Consider the following 22269-nt stretch of genomic DNA (forward strand, 5'->3'; position numbering starts at 1 on the left):
AACAGCCACAAAACAAAGGTGGAAAACCATGGAACCTGTTCAAAGAAAAACATCAAACCCCCCAAGGAACAAAAAAAAAGAACAAGTTGCTCAAATGGCAAAAAAATTGAGCGAGGAACATGAAACCACAAATCATCGAACCAGTTCAGGCATATTCAGTTCAGCTCAATCTGCTCTGTGTCATTCATTAACTTCAGGCTGCGGAGCCAGTCCACCCTAGTAAAAATAGCAACAAAAAAGAAGCAACCAGAAAGCAGACATCATAACGTGAACTACAGACTCCAATCCACAAACTATACCGATTATTATGATTTTGACATTAATTCATGTCATGAAACTTACCTTAAATTAATAATATTTTACATATTTTCACTTCAGGGTTAGGAGGAGACCTCCTTCTGCAAACAATTAAGAAATCAAATATACTACCTGCTGTTTGATTGACAGTAGAATCAGCGAGCAGGCATTTCTCTTGGCATTCATCTGTTGAACCATCCACTTTAGAAAGGTGACATTCAACACAACTTCTGAAAAAACAAAATTATCCTCAAGATTAACAACAGCTCTTTTTCACTGAAAAATTGAAATATATGTGCTCCTTAAGATTTAATGACCAACCCATTTTGTTCAACTGTAAATATAATGCATATCCTAACTTGGCAAAATGCCTTTCCAAGATTCATAATTCAAGTTGGTTTGCCAGGTGTACAGCGAAACACACGAGTGAAGTGCATTGTTTGTGTTAACAAACACCCGAGGGTGTGCAGGGGGAGTCTGCAAGTGTCACGTACATTCTGAAATTTGAGGAATTTTTGAGATATTCACATTTAATATAGTTGATGCCCTGACAGTCATTATTCAAAGGACAGTTTAGTGAAGCCAAAGTACACAAAAAAGTTAAATCCCTCCTCCTGCTGTTTCTGCAAAAATAGCTTTAGATATTCATAGCTTTTAAATGCATTTTAAGCAACATGAAGTAGAAGAGAGCACTTTTGAATTAGCCACAGAAATTGCCTGTAAATTAGAAATTAGATCACTTATGACCTTTGAAACAAAACAGGTAAGGGCTCCTTGAAAACAAAGGACAACTGACAGTTCATTGCTTGGGTAAGGGCTGATTTTAAGCTGCACACAGTGAATCTGCTTTCTTACAAATATAGCGACCTGAGTTCAGAAGACTTTAAGATATATGAGCAGGATTAGGCCATTCGGCCCATTGAGTCTGCTCCACCATTTCTTGATGGATGATTTATTATCACTCTCAAACTCACTATCCTGCCTTCTCCCCGTAACCTTTGAAGCCCTGATTAATCCAGAACCTATCAACCTCTGCTTTAAATATACTCAAGGACTTGGCCTCCACAGCCACCAGTGGCAATGAATTCCACAGATTCACTATGCTTCTAGCTGAAGGAATTCCTCCTCATTTCTGTTCTAAATGGACATCTCTCTATTCTGAGGCTACACCATCCAGTCTTAGACTCTCCCACTATAGGGTACATCCACTCCATACTGAGGCCTTTCAATATTTGATAAGTTTCAATGAGATCCCACCTTCTAAACTCCAGCAGATACAGTCCCAGAGCCATCAAATGTTACATATACATCAACCACTTCATTCCTGGAATCATTCTTGTGAACCTCTTCTGGACCCTCTACAATGCCAGAACATCATTTCTAAGATGAGAGGCCCAAAACCGCTCACAATACTCCAAGTGTTATCTGACCAATGCCTTATAAAGCCTCACTCAGTCTTACATCCTTGCTGTTATTTTCTAGCCCTCGCGAAAGGAATGGTAACATGCATTTGTCTTCCTCACCACCGACTCTACCTGCAAATTAACCTTTAAGGAATCCTGAAGAAGGACTCCCAGGTCCCTGTGCAACTCAGATTCTTGAACTTTCTCCCCAGTTAAAAAGCACCCTTTATTCCTTCTACCAAAGTGCACGACCATACACTTCCCTACAGTATATTTCATCTGCCACTTCTTTGACCATTCTCCCAATCTGTCTAAGTCCTTCGGCAGATACCCTGCTTCCTCAACACTACTTTCCCCTCCACCTATCTTTGTATTGTCTGCAAACCTTGCCACAAACCCATCAATTCCATCATCCAAAACATTGACATATAATGTGAGAAAAAGTGGTTCCAACACTAACCCCTGTGGAACACCACTAGTCAATGGCAGCCAACCAGAAAAGAAAATCCAATCCTTTGCCTCCTTCTAGTCAGCCAATCTTCTACCCATGCTAGTATCTTTCCTGTAATACCATGGGCTCCTATCTTGTTAAGCAGTCCATGTGTGACACCTTGTCAAAGGCCTTCTGAAAATCCAAGTAAACAACATTCAGTGACTCTCCTTTGTCTATCCTGCCTGTTATTTCCTCAAAGAATTCCAATAGATATGTCAGACAAGATATTCTCTTAAGGAAACCCATTGTACCACTTGCCATCAAGTATCCCGAAACCTCATTCTTAATAATGAACTCCAACATATTCCCAACTACTGAAGTCAGGCTAACAGCCTGTGATTTCCTTTCTTCTACCTTCCTCACTTCTTAAAGAGTGGTGTGACATTTGCAGTTTTCCAGTCTTCCAGAACCATTCCAGAATCTAGTGATTCTTGAAAGATCATAACCAATACCTCCACAATCTGTTCAACTACCCCTTTCAGAGCCCTGTGGTGTAGTCCATCTGAACCAGGTGACTTACAGCTGTGGTCCCCTACCACCAGGTTGCGGACCGGTGGTTGGGAATCACTGACTTACAGCATCTACCTTCTTATTTTTCTGCTTCCGAAGCACCTTCTCTTAGTAATAGCAACGATACTCACTTCTGCCCTCTGACACTCTCAAATTTCTGTCATACTGCTAGTGTCTTCTACAGTGGAAACGGATGCAATATACTTATTAGGATCATCCACCATTTTTTATCCTCCAGCGTCATTTTCCAGCAGTCCAATATCCACATTTGCTTCTCTTTTACTCTTTGTATGTCTGAAAAAACTTTCGGTATCCTCTTTATATTATTGGCTAGCTTACCTTCATAGTTCATCTTTTCTCTCCTTGTGGTTTTTTAGTTTTCTTCTGCTGGTTTTTAAAAGCTTCTCAATCCTCAAACTTCCCACGAATTTTTGCTATATAATATGCCCTCTTCTTTCCTTATATGCGGTCTTTGACTCCTTGTCAGCCACAATTGCCTCGTTTCTCGTCCTCCCTTTAAAATTCTTCTTCATTTTTGGGATGTGTCTTTCCTGTGTTTTCTGAATTGCTCCCAGAAGCTCTACCCATTGCTGTTCTGCCATCACCCCTGATAGTGTCCTCTTCTAATCAACAATGGCCAGCTCCTCTCTCATGCCTCCTTAACTTCCATTACTTCATTGTAATACTAATACATCTAACTTTCAATCTTACTCAGTCCTGACTTGCTAGTGTGGAAGGGTGTGGTAGAACATGGGAATGTTGGGGAGAATAAAATCATAATTGGTATAGGATTACTGATATTCATTCTAGATTTGGTAGGCTTAAGGACTGGTTTCCAAATTGCATGAATCTATGATTTTAGCAGTCCTTTGAATAGCTTTAATATTACTATGAATCACACAGCAAATGTGCAGTGATTCAAAAAGCTGCTAGAACAATTTAAAGGCAGTCCAATATTGAGGCTATAAGTGATGCACATGCTGGAATCTGGAGCAAAATACCAAAGTTCCCTGCTCTTCTTTAAGCCAGTTATCTTCCTTCTCCACTTTCCATCCTGATGGCATAGTGTGGTGAACTACATATACCTGTCTGGACACGCCCCCCCCCACCCCGCTGACTGCTCCTGTGGCTCCTCCCACAGACCCCGGTATAAAGGCGATTGAGGCCTGAGCCCTGCCCTCAGTCTCCAGGATGTAGTATGGTGGTCAATTGCTGCTTGTTCTTTCTTCCAGCCAATAAAAGCCTATATCTCACCTTACGTCTCGGAGAGTTATTGATGGTGCATCACATAGGAAAGCAGTATCCATCATCAGAGATCCCCACCACCCAGGTCATGCTCTCTTCTCGATGCTGCCATCAGGCAGAAGGTACAAGAGCCTCAGGACTCGCACCACCAGGTTCAAGAACAGTCACTACACCTCAACCATCAGGCTCTTGAATTAAGGGAATAACTGCACTCACTTGCCTATCCACTGAGATGTCTCCACAAACAATGATCTCAATTTAAGGATTCTTTATCTCATTATCTCATGATCTCATTATTTATTGCTACTTATTTATATTTGCATTTGCACAGTTTGTTGTCTTCTGCACTCTAGATGATCTTTCACTGGTCCTGTTTTAGTTACTATTCTATAGATCTGCTGAGTACACCTACAAGAAAATGAATCTCAGGGTTGTAGATGGTGACTTATATGTACTTTGATAATAAAATTTACTTTGAACGTCAATGCAAGGTCTCAACCCAAGAGGTCAGCAGCTCCTTTTCCCCATTGATGCTACTTAGCCTGCTGAATTCCTCCACCAGTTTGTTATTTTTTAATTCAAATTTGGTTCTCAGGAAAGCAAAGGGAATGCATTAAGAAAAGGATATCCAGAGATAACGATTTGTAAGAGCTGTGCAAATTACCGCTTAGAAGAACAGAGGTCAGAACAAGTTGGGCACTTTTCGCATCTATCTCCAGAGGCTCCGGAATGTGAGCAGACACATTTTCCACATTTGCACTCGCCACGCCCACTACATAGTTTTCCAGTTTTGGAAATACACAAGTCTGTGCTTGTGGTGCAGTTACAATATTCACCCATCCATCCTTGGTCGCAATGGCATTCCCCACAGTCACATGATCCATGCCCTAGAGAAAGGAATGACCATCAAAACTTCAGTTAAATCCAATTTCCATCCCAAACCATACATACTATAGGTCGTACTATTAAAACTATTTGCATTCTAAGTTCCAGTTTGTTAGCTGAATATATATAGGCAGTTAATTCAGATGTTAACTGGCCAAATTGAATTGCTGTAACATTTTTACATAGGCTGAGCCTTGAGTCCTTAAATTTCCTTTAAAACAATTATGTATAGGCATTAAAATAAATCTAAGGAAGGAAGCTGGTTGATTATAATCCATGTTAACAGCCCTCAAGGAGCTAATAAAGCTGAAGAGCTTTGGAAATTCGACTGGGGTGTATAAAATGGAGTAAGTTTAAGGGAAAAAATAAAGCTTCTCTTAGCTGCAAGGTCAATAAGCAGAAAGCATAGCTGCAAGATGATTGACAAATTGAGGTTAGAAAAATCTTGTTTATACAATCAGAACCTGGCATTTTAAGTGCAGATTTAATGTAAAGTTAATAGTAGCCTCTGAAAGTAAATTCATAAATTCTTTAAGGAAATTAACTTGCAGGGATTTTCAGAGAGAGCAATGAAATGCTCCAAATGAAATTGTCTTTATAAGAACCAGCACAAACTCAATAGGTGGAATAGCCTCCCCCAGCTGTGTTATTCATTCAGTGACGCTGTTGCTACAGTGTGTATCATGGTAGTTTGCGTTAACACAGGTTGAACCTGATAATCATGTGAATCTGAGATTTTGTAATTTAATATTTGTCTTTGTTGAAATAGCTTGTGTGTGTGTGTGTGTGTGGTGTGCGCGCGCACATGCACATGCAAATTATTCTTCTCTGAGTTAAAACAAATCCATTAAAAGAGGCTTTATTAGTGAAAACAGCGGACACTGAAGCTGAAAATGGGTTTGAATAGAGGAACAAGCATAAATCAAGTCTATATTAAAATAATCCTCAACTCTCTGCAACTGCATTCGACATTTTGTATCCCATAATCCAAACCAAATATGATAACTCTAAAGAAACAGACACTGAGTATTTTCTAAACTTTCAGTTCTTATTTCATATTTTCAGGATCTGCAAAAATTCAGTTGTAAAATTTAATTTTACAGTCTGAAATGAAGGACCAGCGGGTAGGCAGAGGGGTTGTTGGTTCTGTTGGTGAAAAATGAAGGGTAAAAAGACCCTGAAGGGTGTTATATACAGGCCCCTGAAATGTAGCTAGGTCGTGGGGTACAAATTACAATTGGAAATAATAAAACTCATGTAAAAAGGCAATGTTAAGATAGTAATGGGTGAATTTCAATATACAGGTAGATTGGGAAAATTAGGTTGGTGCTGGATTCCAAGAGATGGAATTCGTAGAATGCCTACAAGTTGGCTTTTTAAAGCAGCTTGTAGTTGAGCCCAATAGGCGAAAGGCAATTCTGGATTGGATGTTGTGTAATGAACCAGATTTGTTGAGGGAGCTTAGGATAAAGGAACCTATTATAGTATGATAGAATTCACCATGCAATTTGAGAGGGAGAAGATAAAGTCAGATGTATCAGTATTAGAGTGGATTAATCAGTATTAAAGGGGATTACAGAGGGATGAGCAAGGAGCTGGCCAAAGTTGATTGCAAGGGGACACCAGCAGTGATGATGGCAGAACAGCAATGGCTGGAGTTTCTGGGAGAAATTCGGAAGGTGCAGGATAAATACATTCCAAAGGTGAATAAGTATTCTAAATGGGGGGGGGGGGGATGTGGCAACTGTGGCTGACAAGGGAAATCACAGACAGCAAAAAAAGCAAAAGAGAGGGAATATAATATAGCAAAAATTAGTGGGAAATTAGAGGATTGGGAAGCTTTTAAAAATCAATAGAAAGCAACTAAAAAAAGCCATAAGGAGAGAAAAGATAAAATATCAAGGTAAGCTGGCCAATAATGTAAAAATGTATACCAAAAGCTGTTTCAAATATATCAAAAGTAAAAGAGGGCCAGAGTTGATATTGGACTGCTGCAAAATAATGCTGAGAAGATAGTAATGGGGAATGAAGAAATGGTGGATGAACTTATGTACTCAGTCTTCACGATGCCAGAAATTCAAGTGTCAGAGGGCAAAAGTTGAGACTTATTGATATTACTAAGATGAGGGTGCTTGGGAAGAAGAAAGGTCTGAAGATAGGCAAGTCACCTGTACCTGATGGATTACACCCTAGGGTTCTAAAAGAGGTAGATGAAGAGATTCTGGAGGCATTAATAATGATCTCTCAAGAATCACTAGATCCTGGAATGATTCTGGAGGACTGGAAAATTGCAAATATCACTCCAATCTTTAAGAAATGAGGGAGGTAGAAGAAAGGAAATTATAGGCCTGTTAGCCTGACTTTAGTGGTTGGGAAGATGTTAAGAGTCCATTACTAAGGATGAGGTTTCAGGGTACTTGGAGGCACAGGTCAAAGTCAGCATGGTTTCCTGAAAGGGAAATTTTGTCTGACAGATCTATTGGAATTCTTTAGGAAATAACAAGCAGGATAGACAAAGGAGAGACAGTGGACATTGTTAACTTGGATTTTCAGAAGGCTTTTGACAAAGTGCCGTACATATTAAACAAGATAAGAGCTCATGGTATTACAGGAAAGATACTAGCATGGATAGAAGAATGGCTGACTGGCACAGTGGGGTCTTTTCTGCCGGGCTACTGGTGACTAGTGGTGTTCTGCAGGGGTCAGTGTTGGGACCAATTTTTTTAATGTTATATGTTAATGATTTTGATGATGGAATTGAATGTTACTTGGGCAAGTTTCATTTCATTTCATTTTTTCATTTTTAGAATTTTTTTATTAATACATAATCTTCTACAACTATAGAATAATACAAAATATCAGCAAACTAATATGTATACAATTAATAGAGCTGAAGAAGAAAAAAAACTAATCATCATATATAAAAATGAAAAAAAATTTATATATAGAAAAAAGAAGGAAAAAAAGAACCCCATCTAACTGAGAAAAAAAACCCCCATTAACTACAAAAAAAACCCCATTAGGAATCAACCCCCGGAAGCAATACGCTTAACCATCATCTAAATATATAGAAAATAAAATTCATCAACTGGCAATTCACATTTTTTTTAAAGATAATAAAATTGGAAGGAAACCATATAGAATAATTCAAATTAAATGGTAATAATTGGCAAAAGAACCCCATCTTCTCTCAAAATCAAATTGAGGTTCAAAAGTTCTACTTCTAATTTTTCCCAAGCTGAGACATAACATTACTTGAGAAAACCATTCAATCAATGTTGGGGAAGAGATATTTTTCCATTTTAATAAAATAGCCCTTCTTGCCAACAATGTAACAAATGCAATTACATGTTGATCTGAAGATGAAATACCCTGAATATGATGCGAAACTATTCCAAATAGAACAATCAGTCTATTAGGTTGTAAATTAATTTTCAAAGCTTTAGAGATTGTAGAAAATAAAGATTTCCAAAACAGTTTTAATGAAGAACATGACCAGAACATGTGTGACGAAGTAGCTACTTCAGTTTTACATCTATCACAATAATTATCTACACTAGGAAATATTTTAGATAGTCTCTCCTTTGTTAAATAATAACGATGGACAATTTTAAATTGAATTAGACAATGATTGGCACATATAGAGTAATAATTTACATTTTTCGAAATTCAAACCCAATCTTCATTCACAAAGGTCATATTAAGTTCTCTCTCCCAATCTTGTTTAATCTTCAGTGATAGGTTCTCTTTTTGTAACAAGAGTAAATTATAAATTCTGCTAATGGAACCTTTCACTAAAGGATTCAATTTCAAAATGGTATCCAACAAATCAGATTCTTGTAAGTATGGAAACTTAGGTAAATATTGTTGTAAAAAAAGTCTAACCTGAAAATATTGCAAAAAATGTGTATGAGCGAGAGAGTATTTATTAATTAACTCTTCAAAAGTCATCAATCGACCATTATAAAATAAATCTGTAAAAAAACAGATCCCTTTATTTTTCCATAGAAGAAAAATGGGGTCGGTTATTGAAGGTTTAAATGAAAAGTTTCGATATAAAAAACTAGACAACTTAAATAGTTTAAAATTTCAAAAATTTCAAAACTGAATCCAAATCCGTGAAGATTGTTTAATAACCGGGTAAAAATTTAAATTTGGAATTTTAGAGAGCTGTAAAGGTTTGCAGACAATATAAAAGTAGTGAGGGGCAAATAGTTTTGAGGAAGCAGAGAGTCTGCAGAAGGACTTGGACAGGTTGGGAGAATCGGCAAAGTGGCAGAAGGAATATAGTGTACAGGAGTATACTGTCATGCACTTTGGTAGAAAGAATAAAAGCATAGACTGTTTTCGAAACAGTGAGAAAATTCAAAAATCAGAGGTGCAAACAGACTTGAGAGTCCTTGTGCAAGATTCCCTGAAGGTCAACTTGCAGTTTGAGTCAGCAGTAAGGAAAGTAAATGCAATGTTAGCATTCACATCAAGACTAGGATATAAGAGCAAGGATTATAAGTCATTGGTCACAGAGTATTGTGAGCAACTTTGGGCCCCTTATCTAGGAAAAGATGTGCTGGCATTGGAGAGGATCCTGAGGAGATTCATGAGAATGATTCGAGGAATGAAAGTGTTAACAAATGAGGAGTCTTTGATGCCGCTGGTCCTGTACTCACTGGAGTTTAGAAGAATGATGATGGATCTCATTGCAACCAATTGAATATTGAAAAGTCTGGATAAAGTGGATGCCGGGAGGATGTTTCCTATAGTGAGTGAGACTAGGACCAGAGGGCACAGCCTCAGAATAGAGGGAGGTTTGTTTCAAACAGAGATGAGGAGGAATTTCTTTAGCCAGCAGGTAGTGAATCTGTGGAATTCACCGCCACTGGTGGCTGTGGAAGCCAAGTCATTGAGTATATTTGAAGTGGAGGTTGATTGGTTCTTGACTTGTCATGGAGTCAAAGAGTATGGGGAGAAGGTATGAGAATGCTGTTGAGAGGGATATATTAGAGTGGACTGAATGGGCTATTATATGTATGATGGACACAGTCTGACAAATTCATCTTAGCAATTTTTTGGCACTGTGTTGGTATCTTGCTAATTTGCCCATGTGTTGGTATCTTGCTAATTTGCCCATGTGTTGGTATCTTGCTAATTTGCCCATGTATTGCATCATATCTAAGTAACACAATCTGTTAAGATGTCCTGGTTTTCAAATAAGTAATAAATCTCATATCAGACTTTTTGGATGTTCAAGGCGGGAAATGATTACCTACTTGGTGCCTGAAGTTGTTCTGTAACTATTCATCTTAACTTGTTAGCAGATGATTGTAAATTACCTTTTCACAAAATCCTTTCTGCTTACAGACTAAGATATCAAGATACAGAAGTAAAATTCATGACTCATTATTTGCACTTTCACCACAGAAATATAATCTTAGCATTCACAACTATTGGCTGATTACTTATTTTCTGTATGTTTCTGGAACTGGTGTGTAAATGCAAGCTGTTTTTTTTTATTTATGACTTAAGGAACTGCACTGGTGAAGAAGTAAACTAGCAAAAAATTTTCACTAGCAAAATATTTTTCAAATGAGTGATTTTTGTATGTGGGAACTGCAAAGAATTGTGTAGTTACACGGAATCCTTATTGAAATTAGAGATGTTTAGCAAGAAACTTTATCTGAAAGAATGTTTTCATCAGACATATAATGGAATGAAAAGCAATATAACTCTAAGTCTAGGATTACAAATACATTGGGTCCTATCCAGAGAAAAAATAGTGCAACCAATATGGTGATGCTGCAGAATTTAGAAGAACTAACTGTGGCTTGGAGCTCGGCAAAACAGGAATGCACAACTAAATTTCAGAAATGAAGGTTAATGGCTGGATTGACAGCAGATATTATTTTCTAACCATTGAAACAAAATTAATCTTCATTTATCAACTTCAGATTTTGAAAAGTTAAGCACTGCATAAGACTAAAGTATGTCTGACTTCCAGTCGCATCAACTAGGTATATTTAACTGTGATCCAAAGTAGAGTTTACACCAGTATAGACCAAGAATAGCACATGAAAGAAATGAATAATGCAGAGAACATCAATGTCTTCAAATTGAGGAAATTGAATCCAATATTCCTCTATGTCAATAGTAATTGGAAAAAAAAATTGTGAATTTTATTGGGTCAATAACATGGAGACATCAGTAATCTACAAATTAAAGCCTACAGCATATTAATTGGTACGTTAAATGCTAAAGTGTTGCATTGCATAAAATAATTAAATTTGATCATGAATTTTAAGAATTTATTTGACAAGAAATACTTTGTAACCAAACAAGTAAAAAACTAAAGATCGTATCCTCTTAATGATTCAGCTTCATTGAAACATTCGACCCAAAAAGTAAGAACACAATAGACAAAACTTTTTATGCAATCTCAGCAATCACTTGTCAGCACTGTAGACTTCTCAATTGTTTCAGCAGTTGATACAATTTCTGCCTTTGTTTATTTCAGCTCTACACTGGGCATTCATGTTGAGAATATTTCTGTTTAACTATGGTTTGGGGAAAAAAATCATGTTGCATAGATGTCAAACTGTCTAAAGAATAAGAGACACAAAATGCTGGAGGAACTCAGCAGGCCAGGCAGCATCTGTGGAAAAGAGTACAGTTGATGTTACATGCCGAGACCCTTCAGCAGGACTGGAGAAAAAAAGATGATGAGTCAGGGTTAGAAGGGAGGGGAGGAAGAAACACAAGGTGATAGGTGAAACTGGGAGGGGGAAGGACTAAAGTAAAGAGCTGAGAAGTTGATTGGTGAAAGAGATACAGGGCTGGAGAAGGGGGAATCTAAAAGGAAAGGACAGAGGGCCACGGAAGAATGAAAAAAGGGGAGGAGCACCAGAGAGAGGTGATAGGTAGGCAAGGAGATAAGGGAAAAGGAGATGTGGATTAGAGAAGGAATTCAGAATAAAATTTTACATACCTCCACACAGAAGCCCATTAGATCGAACACAGGAGAAGTTATCGCATTCACAGTAGGTACCATAAATCTGCCCAAACTCAGATGGATAACAGGCACACTGCCCACAGTAGCAGTCACCACGACCATTGCAGGAAATGTTCTCTGCACTATACTTGCAGATGCCAAAGTTTATACTTTCCTCCGCACATTCACAATGAGGCCCAAATCGTCCAGCATTGCAAATGCACACACCACACTGATGAGAGCCACTGTCATTACATCGTGAACTATTGTGCTCTGTATTTGCTTGACAGCCACACCTGCAGGCAGACCGTACTTCAATCTCCAGCGTATCTTGGAATCCTAGAGGTTTTACCACAATATGCTTAGATTCCTTCAAGCATTCAGTCAACTCAACAGTCATGTTGAAGGAAACCTACTTAAATAAAAATATACAGTAGATTAACATCTAATTTCAAAAGGTAAAGAAATAAAAATGTGGCATTCATGTAGTTACCAATTATGTCTTGTGAGTTAAATACATATTTCAGGATTATATTTTTATGTTTATGTCATATGTTGTATCATCATATTATTGTGATATAGGTTTCAGTTTTCAACCTAAACTATGATATATCACAGATTTAGGGTGAAAGGTGAGATATTTAAGGGGAATCCAAGTGAGCACTTCTTCACCCAGAGGGTGCTGAGAGTAAGGAATGAGCTGCCGGTGGAAGTGGTAGATGTGGGTTCAATTGCAATGCTTAAGCAAACTTTGAATAGGTGCCTGGATGAGGGGCGTATGGAAGGCTGTGGTCTCGGTTTGGGTAGATGGAACTAGGCAGAAAAAACAGGTTGGCATGGACTTGATGGTCCTAAGGATTTCTTTCTGTGCTGTTGTGCTCTATGACTCAATGACTGTAAATAAACATTCTCATACCAACTCGCTTGCCCCAACTATAAACTACTCCTTTGTGGCTAACAGTGGCTAACAATCTCAAGACCTCAGCTCCCTGGCCATCCTGTGAAGCAGACAGGGTTGTGAGGAGTGACCGGGCCTCTGTGCAATGCATGCTGGGCCCTGGCCTTGAGCACTGCCTCTGACAGCTTCTGATACACAGACATTTGAAAATAATTCAACTCAATGTAATTAAAAAGTAAGAAAATAATTCTAAAACAAATTAAACTTCTGTTTAGTAATCTAAAAAAACAAATACAATAAAAATAGCTAAATTTATTTTTTGCAATTTTGTCCAGTAATCCCAATCAGAGAAATGGAGTTGCTTTAGTAAAGTCATGCTTGGTGCAAAGGTGGCAAATAATACGTGGTATATTTAGGTTTTGCCTTAGTGAGTTACAACATTCCTTTGGACTCAGCACTGTCCAGATTGCAATGAAAGGTCAGGTGTACCTGTATCCAACCACCAGCACAGTGTGCAGTTCCAGCTCACAGTGGGCCAGTGTAAGTGCTTTCTCTTTCTCCTCTGGCTTTGTTTATGAACGGTTATACAAGGCTTCGCATATTTTGCAGATGTTTAAAAATATTAAAGTATTCTCATATCATGAACTTGAAATTCCTTCTACTACTGCGGACTTGTTAATGGAAGCAATTTGGGCATCCACTTGCTCACAGTATTGTCCTTTCAACAGGGTTTACTACATGACTGCACTAATTTCCCAAGTTAAAGTAAATATTCATTATTTTGACAGAAGTGTAAGGATATCACTTCGGGTAAATAAAATCACTGAGTAATGTGCCAAGTCACTCGTGTATATATTGGCAATTTACTTTCCTTACTTACTGCCCATTATGCCACTGGTGTTTAGGGCAGCAATGAAAGCTCTTCATCTCTGGTGATGTTCAGGGCTTCTTTCAGCAGGTCAGAAACTTCCTCTCGGTTTTCACTACTATCAGTCTTGCAAGTCCCAGAGGAGACTCAGGAAAACCGTTGCACACAGATGTAGAAGGATTCTTCTTTGCCGTTTCCATAACAATTTTGTTTTACCAGTCAGGGTTGTTAGCCCTGATATGAACCTCTGAACCTGGAGGAGTTACAATTTACTACTGAATCCTTTTCTATCGCAATGTTTGTCACTAGGTAGCGTTGGAGACATTGGCAAGAGTGTGGCAGTACTAAATAGTGTGCCCCTCACAATCAAATCTATGGCAGATTTGTTACTGAAATAGAAAAACTATACCTTCTCTCCGACGTAGAGATGAGAACATTTCTTTTCTCCGGGAAAGACAGTGCCATTTTGGCAGATAGCCGTGAATACAAACTGCACCCCTTCTGTATCCCCAGTAACTTCCAGTTCCACCTCAGATCGTAGCTCCTGAAAGAACAGGAAAGAATTCACAGAATCTTACAACATAAGGGATGCATTTGTCTCATCCATGTCAATTTTGTTCTTTCTTCCTTCCCTGCTGGATAGCTAGTGTGAAATGTCCTTGATTTGACCTTCTGCCCTAAACTTGCTCCAACATTGTCCTTACAACTTTGCTACTTGGTATGAATTCCTAACCTCATTTTCCCTGGGGCCTCCTGATCTTGAAATTAGTTGACGCACTGGATTGTGTTCATATCTGTATATTGCAGCATTCTATTTATCTATTTTCTGTCTGTATTTTATTTTGTATTGCGTTTTTATTATGGGTTACAGTGAATTGTAACAAGGGGTGGGGTGAGCTAGAAGTAAAGGAATGTAGTTCTATATTCACCCTTTGTCTTAGTTTAATTGAGAGGGAGTGAGCTGAGGAATGATAATTTTTGTTGACTGCTTAGCTACACTTAATTTGAATGCTAATCACTCCTTTTTCGCTGTATCTCCAATTTAGTTTTGTTTAGTTTTTTTTTAAATCGCTATACAAGATCATTCATCTTTACTGGTTTTGGGATCGAACAAACTTTTGTCGAATTGGAACCTAGTTATTTGGAAGTGCGTCATACGCTGTCAACTCCCGTACTCAGCCTCTCAGTGGTTAAGGTTTGTTTTAAAGTAACCGCTACACTGCTAGTGCTCCAGCTCCAGAATGTTCCGGTAACCAGTCCCAAAAAACAATCTGTGAGGTTATAAGAGCGTTAACCTATCTCTAAATACAAAGACATTTAAGACTGCTTCTGATGGAATTAATTATTACATTACACCAGAATGCCAATATATTAAAAATATTAAAATAAGCAAAACTAAACACTGAATGAACCACATTGATTCTTTGAGTGAGCTCTTCAGTAGTTCTAGTTTCATTTGCTCTTACTCCAAAGCTCTGCAAAATTCTTCCCCAAATGAAATACTCACCCAGCTCTCTTCTGAAAGTGGTTATTAAATTCACTTTCACCAAATCAGGCAGTAATAATTTTTGCAGCTTGACACCTAGCTTCTTTTACCGATGCTTTGATCTGTATTCTCATTTGTGCAATTGCAGACAGCTTTTCTTATCTGCTCTTAGAAACCCTCTCATGGTTTTCAACATGTCAATTCTTGTTTGATTTTCTCTGCTCCAGAACACACTAAAGTAGCTTCACTGCTAGTGTTTTATTTTTTCACATCTCATCTATACGTTCTCTTTCAGCATCATTTCCAAGGTATCGAATCTATATGTGCTTCACGTTGCCTTCTCACAATTTTCTTCCCAAATTCATCTGCCTTGAATTTGATCAGCCCATGACTGAATGGCACAGCTGACTCGATAGGCCAAATGGCCTACTTCTCCTCCTACGGTCTTATGGAATTTTGTCTATAATTATGTGTCTGCCTATTTCACTAATTCATGCCCATCTGGTCTAGTTTACCATATTTACAAGTTCTGTATCATCTGCAAATGTCAAAATTAATAATAGATCTAATAAAGGTTTCAAATGACAAAACGATACATTTCCTCAAAAAGGTGGCATCCAGCATTAAACATCCCCATCACCCAGAGCATGCCCTCTTCTCATTGCTACCATCAGGAAGGAGGTACAGGAGCCTGAAGGCACACACTCTCAGTGTTTTAGGAATAGCCTCTTCCCCTCTGCCATCGGATTTCTGAATGAACATTGAGCCCATGAACACTAACTCACTCAGCAACACACACAAAATGCTGGAGGAAATCAGGCCAGGTACCATCCATGGAAAAGAGTAAACAGTCGACATTTCATGCCGAGCCCCTTCATCTCATGTTGGTAACACTAACTCAAAACTTTTTTTTGCACTACTTATTTAATTCAACTATTTAAAATATATAAACTGTATGACATACTGTAATTCACTGTTTTTTTCTATTATTATGTTTTGCATTGTACCGCTGCCACAAAGACAACAAATTTCACGCTACATGCCCATGATATTAACACTGATTCTGATCCCTACAGTCTAGAAAGCAATAATACATGATTACTCTGTGTTCTCCACCTCTCCCAATTTCATAACACCGAGCAACTTCCCTTTTGATCTGATCAGTTCCAATTTTGCTCAGAAATCCATTGTTAAACAGATTTTCAAAATCCACAAACAGGGCATCAACAAAGCGGAACCTTCATCAGTGCTTTCCATTTCTGCAAATGCCACCTTCTATGGGATTCTTCATTTGGTCAGTTTTCCAATTTTCCATGTAAGTAAGACACTGTGCTTAATCAAACAATACCATCTGAATTCTGGACAAATTAAATTTAGCCCTCTTCAAGTTTCTTTACAGGAAAATAACAATATTAATTGTATGTATCATACTTGTAAAATATTTTGGTGCACTTGTGTTCAACTTGGAACTAAGGATTTTCAGGGTCATGCAACAATTCTTCGCATATTAACAATTACTTCAGGGAAGACAACAATGTCATAAAACATAAGGTCTAGGAGCAGAATTAGGCCATTTGGCCCATTGAGACCGCTCTGCTATTTCATCATGGCTGATCCTTTTTTCCCCCTCAGCCCCAACCTCCTGCCTTGCCCCCCTCCCCCATTTCCCTTCTTGCCCTGACCAATCAAGAATCTAGCAACCTCTGCCTTAAATATACATAAGGACATGACCTCCACACCTGCCTGTAGCAGTGAATTCCACAGATTTACCACTCCCTGGCTAAGGATTCCTCCTCATCTCCATTCTAACAGGGTGCCCCTCTATTCTGAGGCCACGTCCTCTGGTCTTAGACTTTCCTACCATAGGAAACACCTTCTCAACATCCACTCTGTCAAGGCCTTTCACCATTCGATAGGTTTCAATTAAGTCACCCCACATTCTTATTTCCAGTGAATACAGGCCCAGAGACATCAAATGCTCTTCATATGACAAGCCATTTAATCCTAGAATCATTTTTGTGAACCTTCTTTGAATCCTCTCCAGTTTCAGCACATCCTTTCTAAGATAAGGGGCTCAAACATGCTCACAATACTCGAAGTGAGGCCTCATCAGTGCTTTATAAACACTCCTAATCTAAGTCCTTCTGCAGCCTCTCTACTTCCTCAAAATTACCTGCCCCTCCACTTATCTTCATATCACCTGCAAATTTTGCAACAAAGCCATCAATTCCATCATCCAATTTATTGAGATACAACGTAAAAAGAATCGATCCCAACACAGATGCCTGTGGAACTCCACTGGTCACCAGCAGCCTGCCGGAAAAGGCTCCCTTTATTCCGGCTCTTTGCCTCTTCCCAATCAACCACTGTTTTATTCATGTTAGGTTATTTCCCGCAATATCATGGGCTTGCAGCTTGTTAAGCAGCCTCACGTATGGCACCTTTTCAAAGGCCTTCTGGAAATCTAAGTACACAACATCAACTGATTCTCCTTTGTCTATCCTGCTTGTTATTCCTTCAAAGAATTCCAACAGATTTGCCAGGCAAGTTTTCCCTTGAGGAAACCATGCTGACCTAGGCCTATTTTAGCATGTGCCTCCAAGCACCCTGAAGCCACATCCTTAACAATCGAATCCAACATATTCTCAACCACTGAGGTCAGACTAACTGGCCTATAGTTTCCTTTCTACTGCCTCTCTCCCTTATTAAACAGTGGAGTGACATTTGCAATTTTCCAGTCCTCCAGAATCATTCCAGAATCTAGTAATTCTTGAAAGATCATTAATAATGCCTTGACAATCTCTTCATCTACCTCTTTCAGAACCCTTGGGTGTACACCATTTGGTCCAGTTGACTTATCTACCTCTGGACCTTTCAGTTTTCCAAGAAACTTCTCCCTAGTAAAGGGAGCTTCACACTCTTCATGCTCCCTGACACCAGGAACTTCCACCATTCTGCTAGTGTCTTCCACAGTGAAGACTGATGCAAAATGCTTAGTCAGTTCATCCACCATTTCCTTGTCCCCCATTATTATCTCTCCAGCAATGTTTTCCAGCAATCCGATATCTGCTCTTGCCTCTCTTTTACACTTTATGTATCTGAAGAATCTTTTGGTATCCTCTTTAATATTATTGGCTAGTGTACTTTCATATTGCATCTTTACCTTCTTAATGACTTTTTTAATACTTCTGTTGGTTTTTAAAAGCTTCCCAATCCTCTAACTTCCCACTAATTTTTGCTCTAGTATATGCCCTTTCTTTGGCTTTTATGTTAGCTTTGACTTCTCTTGTTAGCCAGGGTTGTGTCATCTTGCCTTCAGAATACCTCTTCCTCTTAAAAGGCCTGAACAGATTAGATATAGCAGTGTTATTTCCCATGGTAGGGGAGTCTAGGACAAGAGGGCACAGCTTCAGGATTGAAGGACGTCCATTTAGAAGAGAGATGCAGGAGAAATTACCTTAGTCAGAGGTGGTAAATCTGTGGAATTTATTGCCACGGATGGCTGTGGAGGCCAAGTCTTTGGGCGCATTTAAGGCAGAGATAGATGGGTTCTTGAATAGCCAGGGCATCTAAAGGTATGAGGAGAAGGCAGGGCAGTGGGGATAACTGGAAGAATTGGATTAACCTATGATTGAATGGTGGAGCAGACTCGATGGGCTGAATGGCCTACTTCTGCTCCTATATCTTATGGTCTTTGAGACATACATATCCTGTGCCTTTCGAATTGCTTCCAGAAATTCCAGCCATTGCTGCTCTGCTGTCATCCCTGCCAGTGTTCTTTTCCAATCAATTCTCACCAACTCCTCTCTCATACCTCTGTAATTCTCCTTCTCAAATTTCAGGGTGAATTTGATCATATTATGACCGCTTGCCCCAAGGGTTCATTTATCTTAAGCTCTCTAACCAATTCTGGTTCATTACACAAGAGGTATACGTACATTGAATAGATAAAAAAAATGCAAAAACAGAAATACTGTATATTAAAAAAAAGTGAAGTTGTGTCCAAAGGTTCAATGACCATTTAGGAATTGGATGGCAGAGAGGAAAAAGCTGTTCCTGAATCACTGAGTGTGTGCCTTCAGGTTTCTGTATCTCCTACCTGATGGTAACAGTGAGAAAAGGGCATGCCCTGGGTGCTGGAGGTCCTTAATAATGCCTTCTGAGACACTGCTCCTTGAAGAATACCTAGGTACTTTGTAAGCTAGTACCAAGATAGAAATGACTAGATTTACAACCTTCTGCAGCCTGTCAGAATGCTCTCCACGGTACAACTATAGAAATTTTTGAGTGTATTTGTTGACATGCCAAATCTCTTCAAACTCCTAATGAAGTATAGCCGCTGTCTTGCCTTCTTTATAGCTACATTGATATGTTGGGTCCAGGTTAGATCCTCAGAGTTCTTGACACCCAGGAACTTGAAACTGCTCACTCTCTCCACTTCTGATCCCTCTATGAGGACTGGCATGTGTTCCTTCATCTGCGCAGGTGGACTCTGTGGTTAAGAAGGCTTACGGTGCATTGGCCTTCATCAACCATGGGATTGAGTTTAAGAGTCGAGAAGTAACGTTGCAGCTATGTAGGACCCTGGTCAGACCCCACTTGGAGTACTGTGCTCAGTTCTGGTCACCTCACTACAGGAAGGACATGGAAACCATAGAAAGGGTGCACAGGAGATTTACAAGGATATTGCCTGGATAGGGGAGCATGCCTTATGAGAATAGGTTGAGTGAACTCGGCCTTCTCTCCTTGGAGCGATGGAGGGTGAGAGGTGACCTAATAGAAGTGTACAAGATAATGAGAGGCATTGATCGTGTGGATAGTCAGAGGCTATCCCAAGGCTGAAATGGCTAATATGAGAGGGCACAGTTTTAAGGTGCTTGGAAGGAGGTACAGAGGAGATGTCAGGAGTAAGTTTTTTACGCAGAGAGTGCTGAGTGCGTGGAATGGGCTGCCAGCAGTGGTGGTGGAGGCAGAAACAATAGGGTCTTTTAAGAGACTCCTGGATAGGTACATGGAGCTTAGAAAAAACAGAGAACTATGGGTAAGCCTAGGGAGTTCTAAGGTAAGGACATGTTTGGCACAGATTTGTGGGCCGAAGGGCCTGTATTGTGCTGTTGGTTTTCTATGTTTCTATGTCTTACCCTTTCTGAAGTCCATAATCAGTTCTTTCAGCTTACTGATGTTGAGTGCCAGGTTGTTGCTGTGGCACCACTCTACTAGTTGGCATATCTCACTCCTGTACACCCTCTAGTCACCACCTGAGATACTACCAACAATGGCTGTATCGTCAGCAAATTTGTAGATGGTATTTGAGCTATGCCTAGCCACACAATCATGTGTATATAGAGAGTAGAGCAGTGGGCTAAGCACACACCCCTGAGGTGTGCCAGTGTTGATCATCACAAGGAGATATGTTATCACCAAACCGCACAGATTGTGGTCTTCCGGTTAGGAAGTTGAGGATCCAATTGCAGAGGGAGGTAAAGAGGCTCAGGTTCTGCAACTTCTCAATCAGGATTGTGGGAATGATGGTATTAAATGCTGAGCTATAGTTGATGAACAGCATCCTGACGTAGGTGTTTGTGTTGTCCTGGTGGTCTAAAGCCGTGTGGAGAGCCATTGAGATTGCGTCTGCCGTTGACCTATTGTGGCAATAGGCAAATTGCAGTGGGTCCAGGTCCTTGCTGAGGCGGGAGTTCAGTCTAGTCATGACCAGCCTCTCAAAGCATTTCATCACTGTCGATGCGAGTGCTACTGGACGATAGTCGTTAATTCAGCCCACATTATTTTTCTTCAGGCTCTGGTGTAATTGTAGCCTTTTTGAAGCAAGTGGGAACTTCCACCCATAAAAGTGAGAGGTTGAAAATGTCCTTGAGTACTCCTGCTTGTTGGTTGGCACTGGTTTTCAGAGCCTTACCAGGTACTCCATTGGGATCTTCCGCCTTTGGAGCCAACATGTAGCAAGACTTCTGGCTGCTCGCCCTTGAGAATGCAATGGATCCGATCCGAGACATCCCTGATTCTGGCACCAGGATCTTTGGGAAGTATATCTTTGGTATGTAGTTGCTATAAGCATGTTTGTGTTGAATAATTCTCCAAAAGTGCTAATTCCAAATAAAAAATAGGCTTGTACAAACCTGCTGCTTTTCTTACCTGCAGACTGTGAATCAGATCATGAAAGACACCTCAATGAACATCACAGAAGAGTAATTGTTTGATTTTAAGCATATGTTACTGAGCAGCACCACCAGCCGAAGTGCTAAAAGATGAAATTGCACCTGGATGCTATTTTAACAAGGGCAGATGTCTTTACAAAACTGCCTGTGGTGTATGAGCACAAAAGAATACCACCTACAATTGGCTGGAAAATAAAGGGCAAATCTGCTGCTTAATTCGTGTTTCAACAAGTGATGGCTTATCAAGCAGTCAAGCTCCTGATGACAAGGAGAAGATAAAATTTCAGCTTTACCTTGGTGGGAATTCCAAGGGCAGAAGAATCTATTTGGAAAGGTTTAACGCTGTCCCAATTTTACGTAGATCCACTGGATGATACAAAGCAATAAAGGATGGCTGCAAGAGTTATGTAAAGACTTGTAACACCACACTTGTCATCTTCATTTCATGTTCTTGGTATTTATTTCTTATTTATTTATTTATGTATTATTATTATTTCTTCTTTTTGTATTTGCAGTTTAGTGTATTCTGCACTCTGTTTGAATGTCTTAGTTGGGAGTTCATTGATTCTGTTATGGTTACTATTCTATAGATTTATTGGTTTGCCCACAGGAAAATGAATCTCAAGAGTTGTATATGGAGACATATGTATACCTTGATAATAAAATTCACTTTGAACTTTTAATTTAATTGTTAGTTACATTCACATTTCAATACTATGTATAGGCGGCCAAAACGTGGCATTATGGTTGACTCTTAAATCCACAGTATCTTGTCAAACACTATGATGTATCAAAAACATATCTGAGATTGGTAATGCCAAATTTTAAATAATGGTAATGCTGGCAATGCTTTCATTCTACACATTTGAGGACCAAAATATTGCAGATGCTTCATGTAAAGCCCATTCGCCTAAATGCTGCAGTGAACAGGTTAACAATTTGGAGGTTGGTCTCTGAAAGTGTGTCTTGCAGTTCTGTGGCTAAGGTTAGGGGATCAGAGATGACATGAATTGTTTTGTTTCTCAG

At 39.3% G+C, this 22269-nt stretch overlaps 1 protein-coding gene across 1 annotated transcript in view; it reads right to left on the bottom strand.

The window, feature by feature from the left end:
* itgb6 (integrin, beta 6) overlaps positions 1-22269 on the bottom strand; it is a 64444-nt gene that overhangs the window by 11998 nt on the left and 30177 nt on the right. Inside the window, exons 9-12 of the mRNA XM_073047393.1 lie at positions 13991-14125; positions 11813-12227; positions 4613-4835; positions 430-527 (exon numbers count right to left, since the gene is read on the bottom strand). Coding sequence (XP_072903494.1) covers positions 430-527; positions 4613-4835; positions 11813-12227; positions 13991-14125 — 871 coding nt within the window. The remainder of the gene's footprint in view (positions 1-429; positions 528-4612; positions 4836-11812; positions 12228-13990; positions 14126-22269) is intronic.

The sequence above is a fragment of the Hemitrygon akajei genome, chromosome 5 (assembly GCF_048418815.1).
Source record: "Hemitrygon akajei chromosome 5, sHemAka1.3, whole genome shotgun sequence".
In the NCBI taxonomy this organism is placed as follows: Eukaryota; Metazoa; Chordata; class Chondrichthyes; order Myliobatiformes; family Dasyatidae; genus Hemitrygon; species Hemitrygon akajei.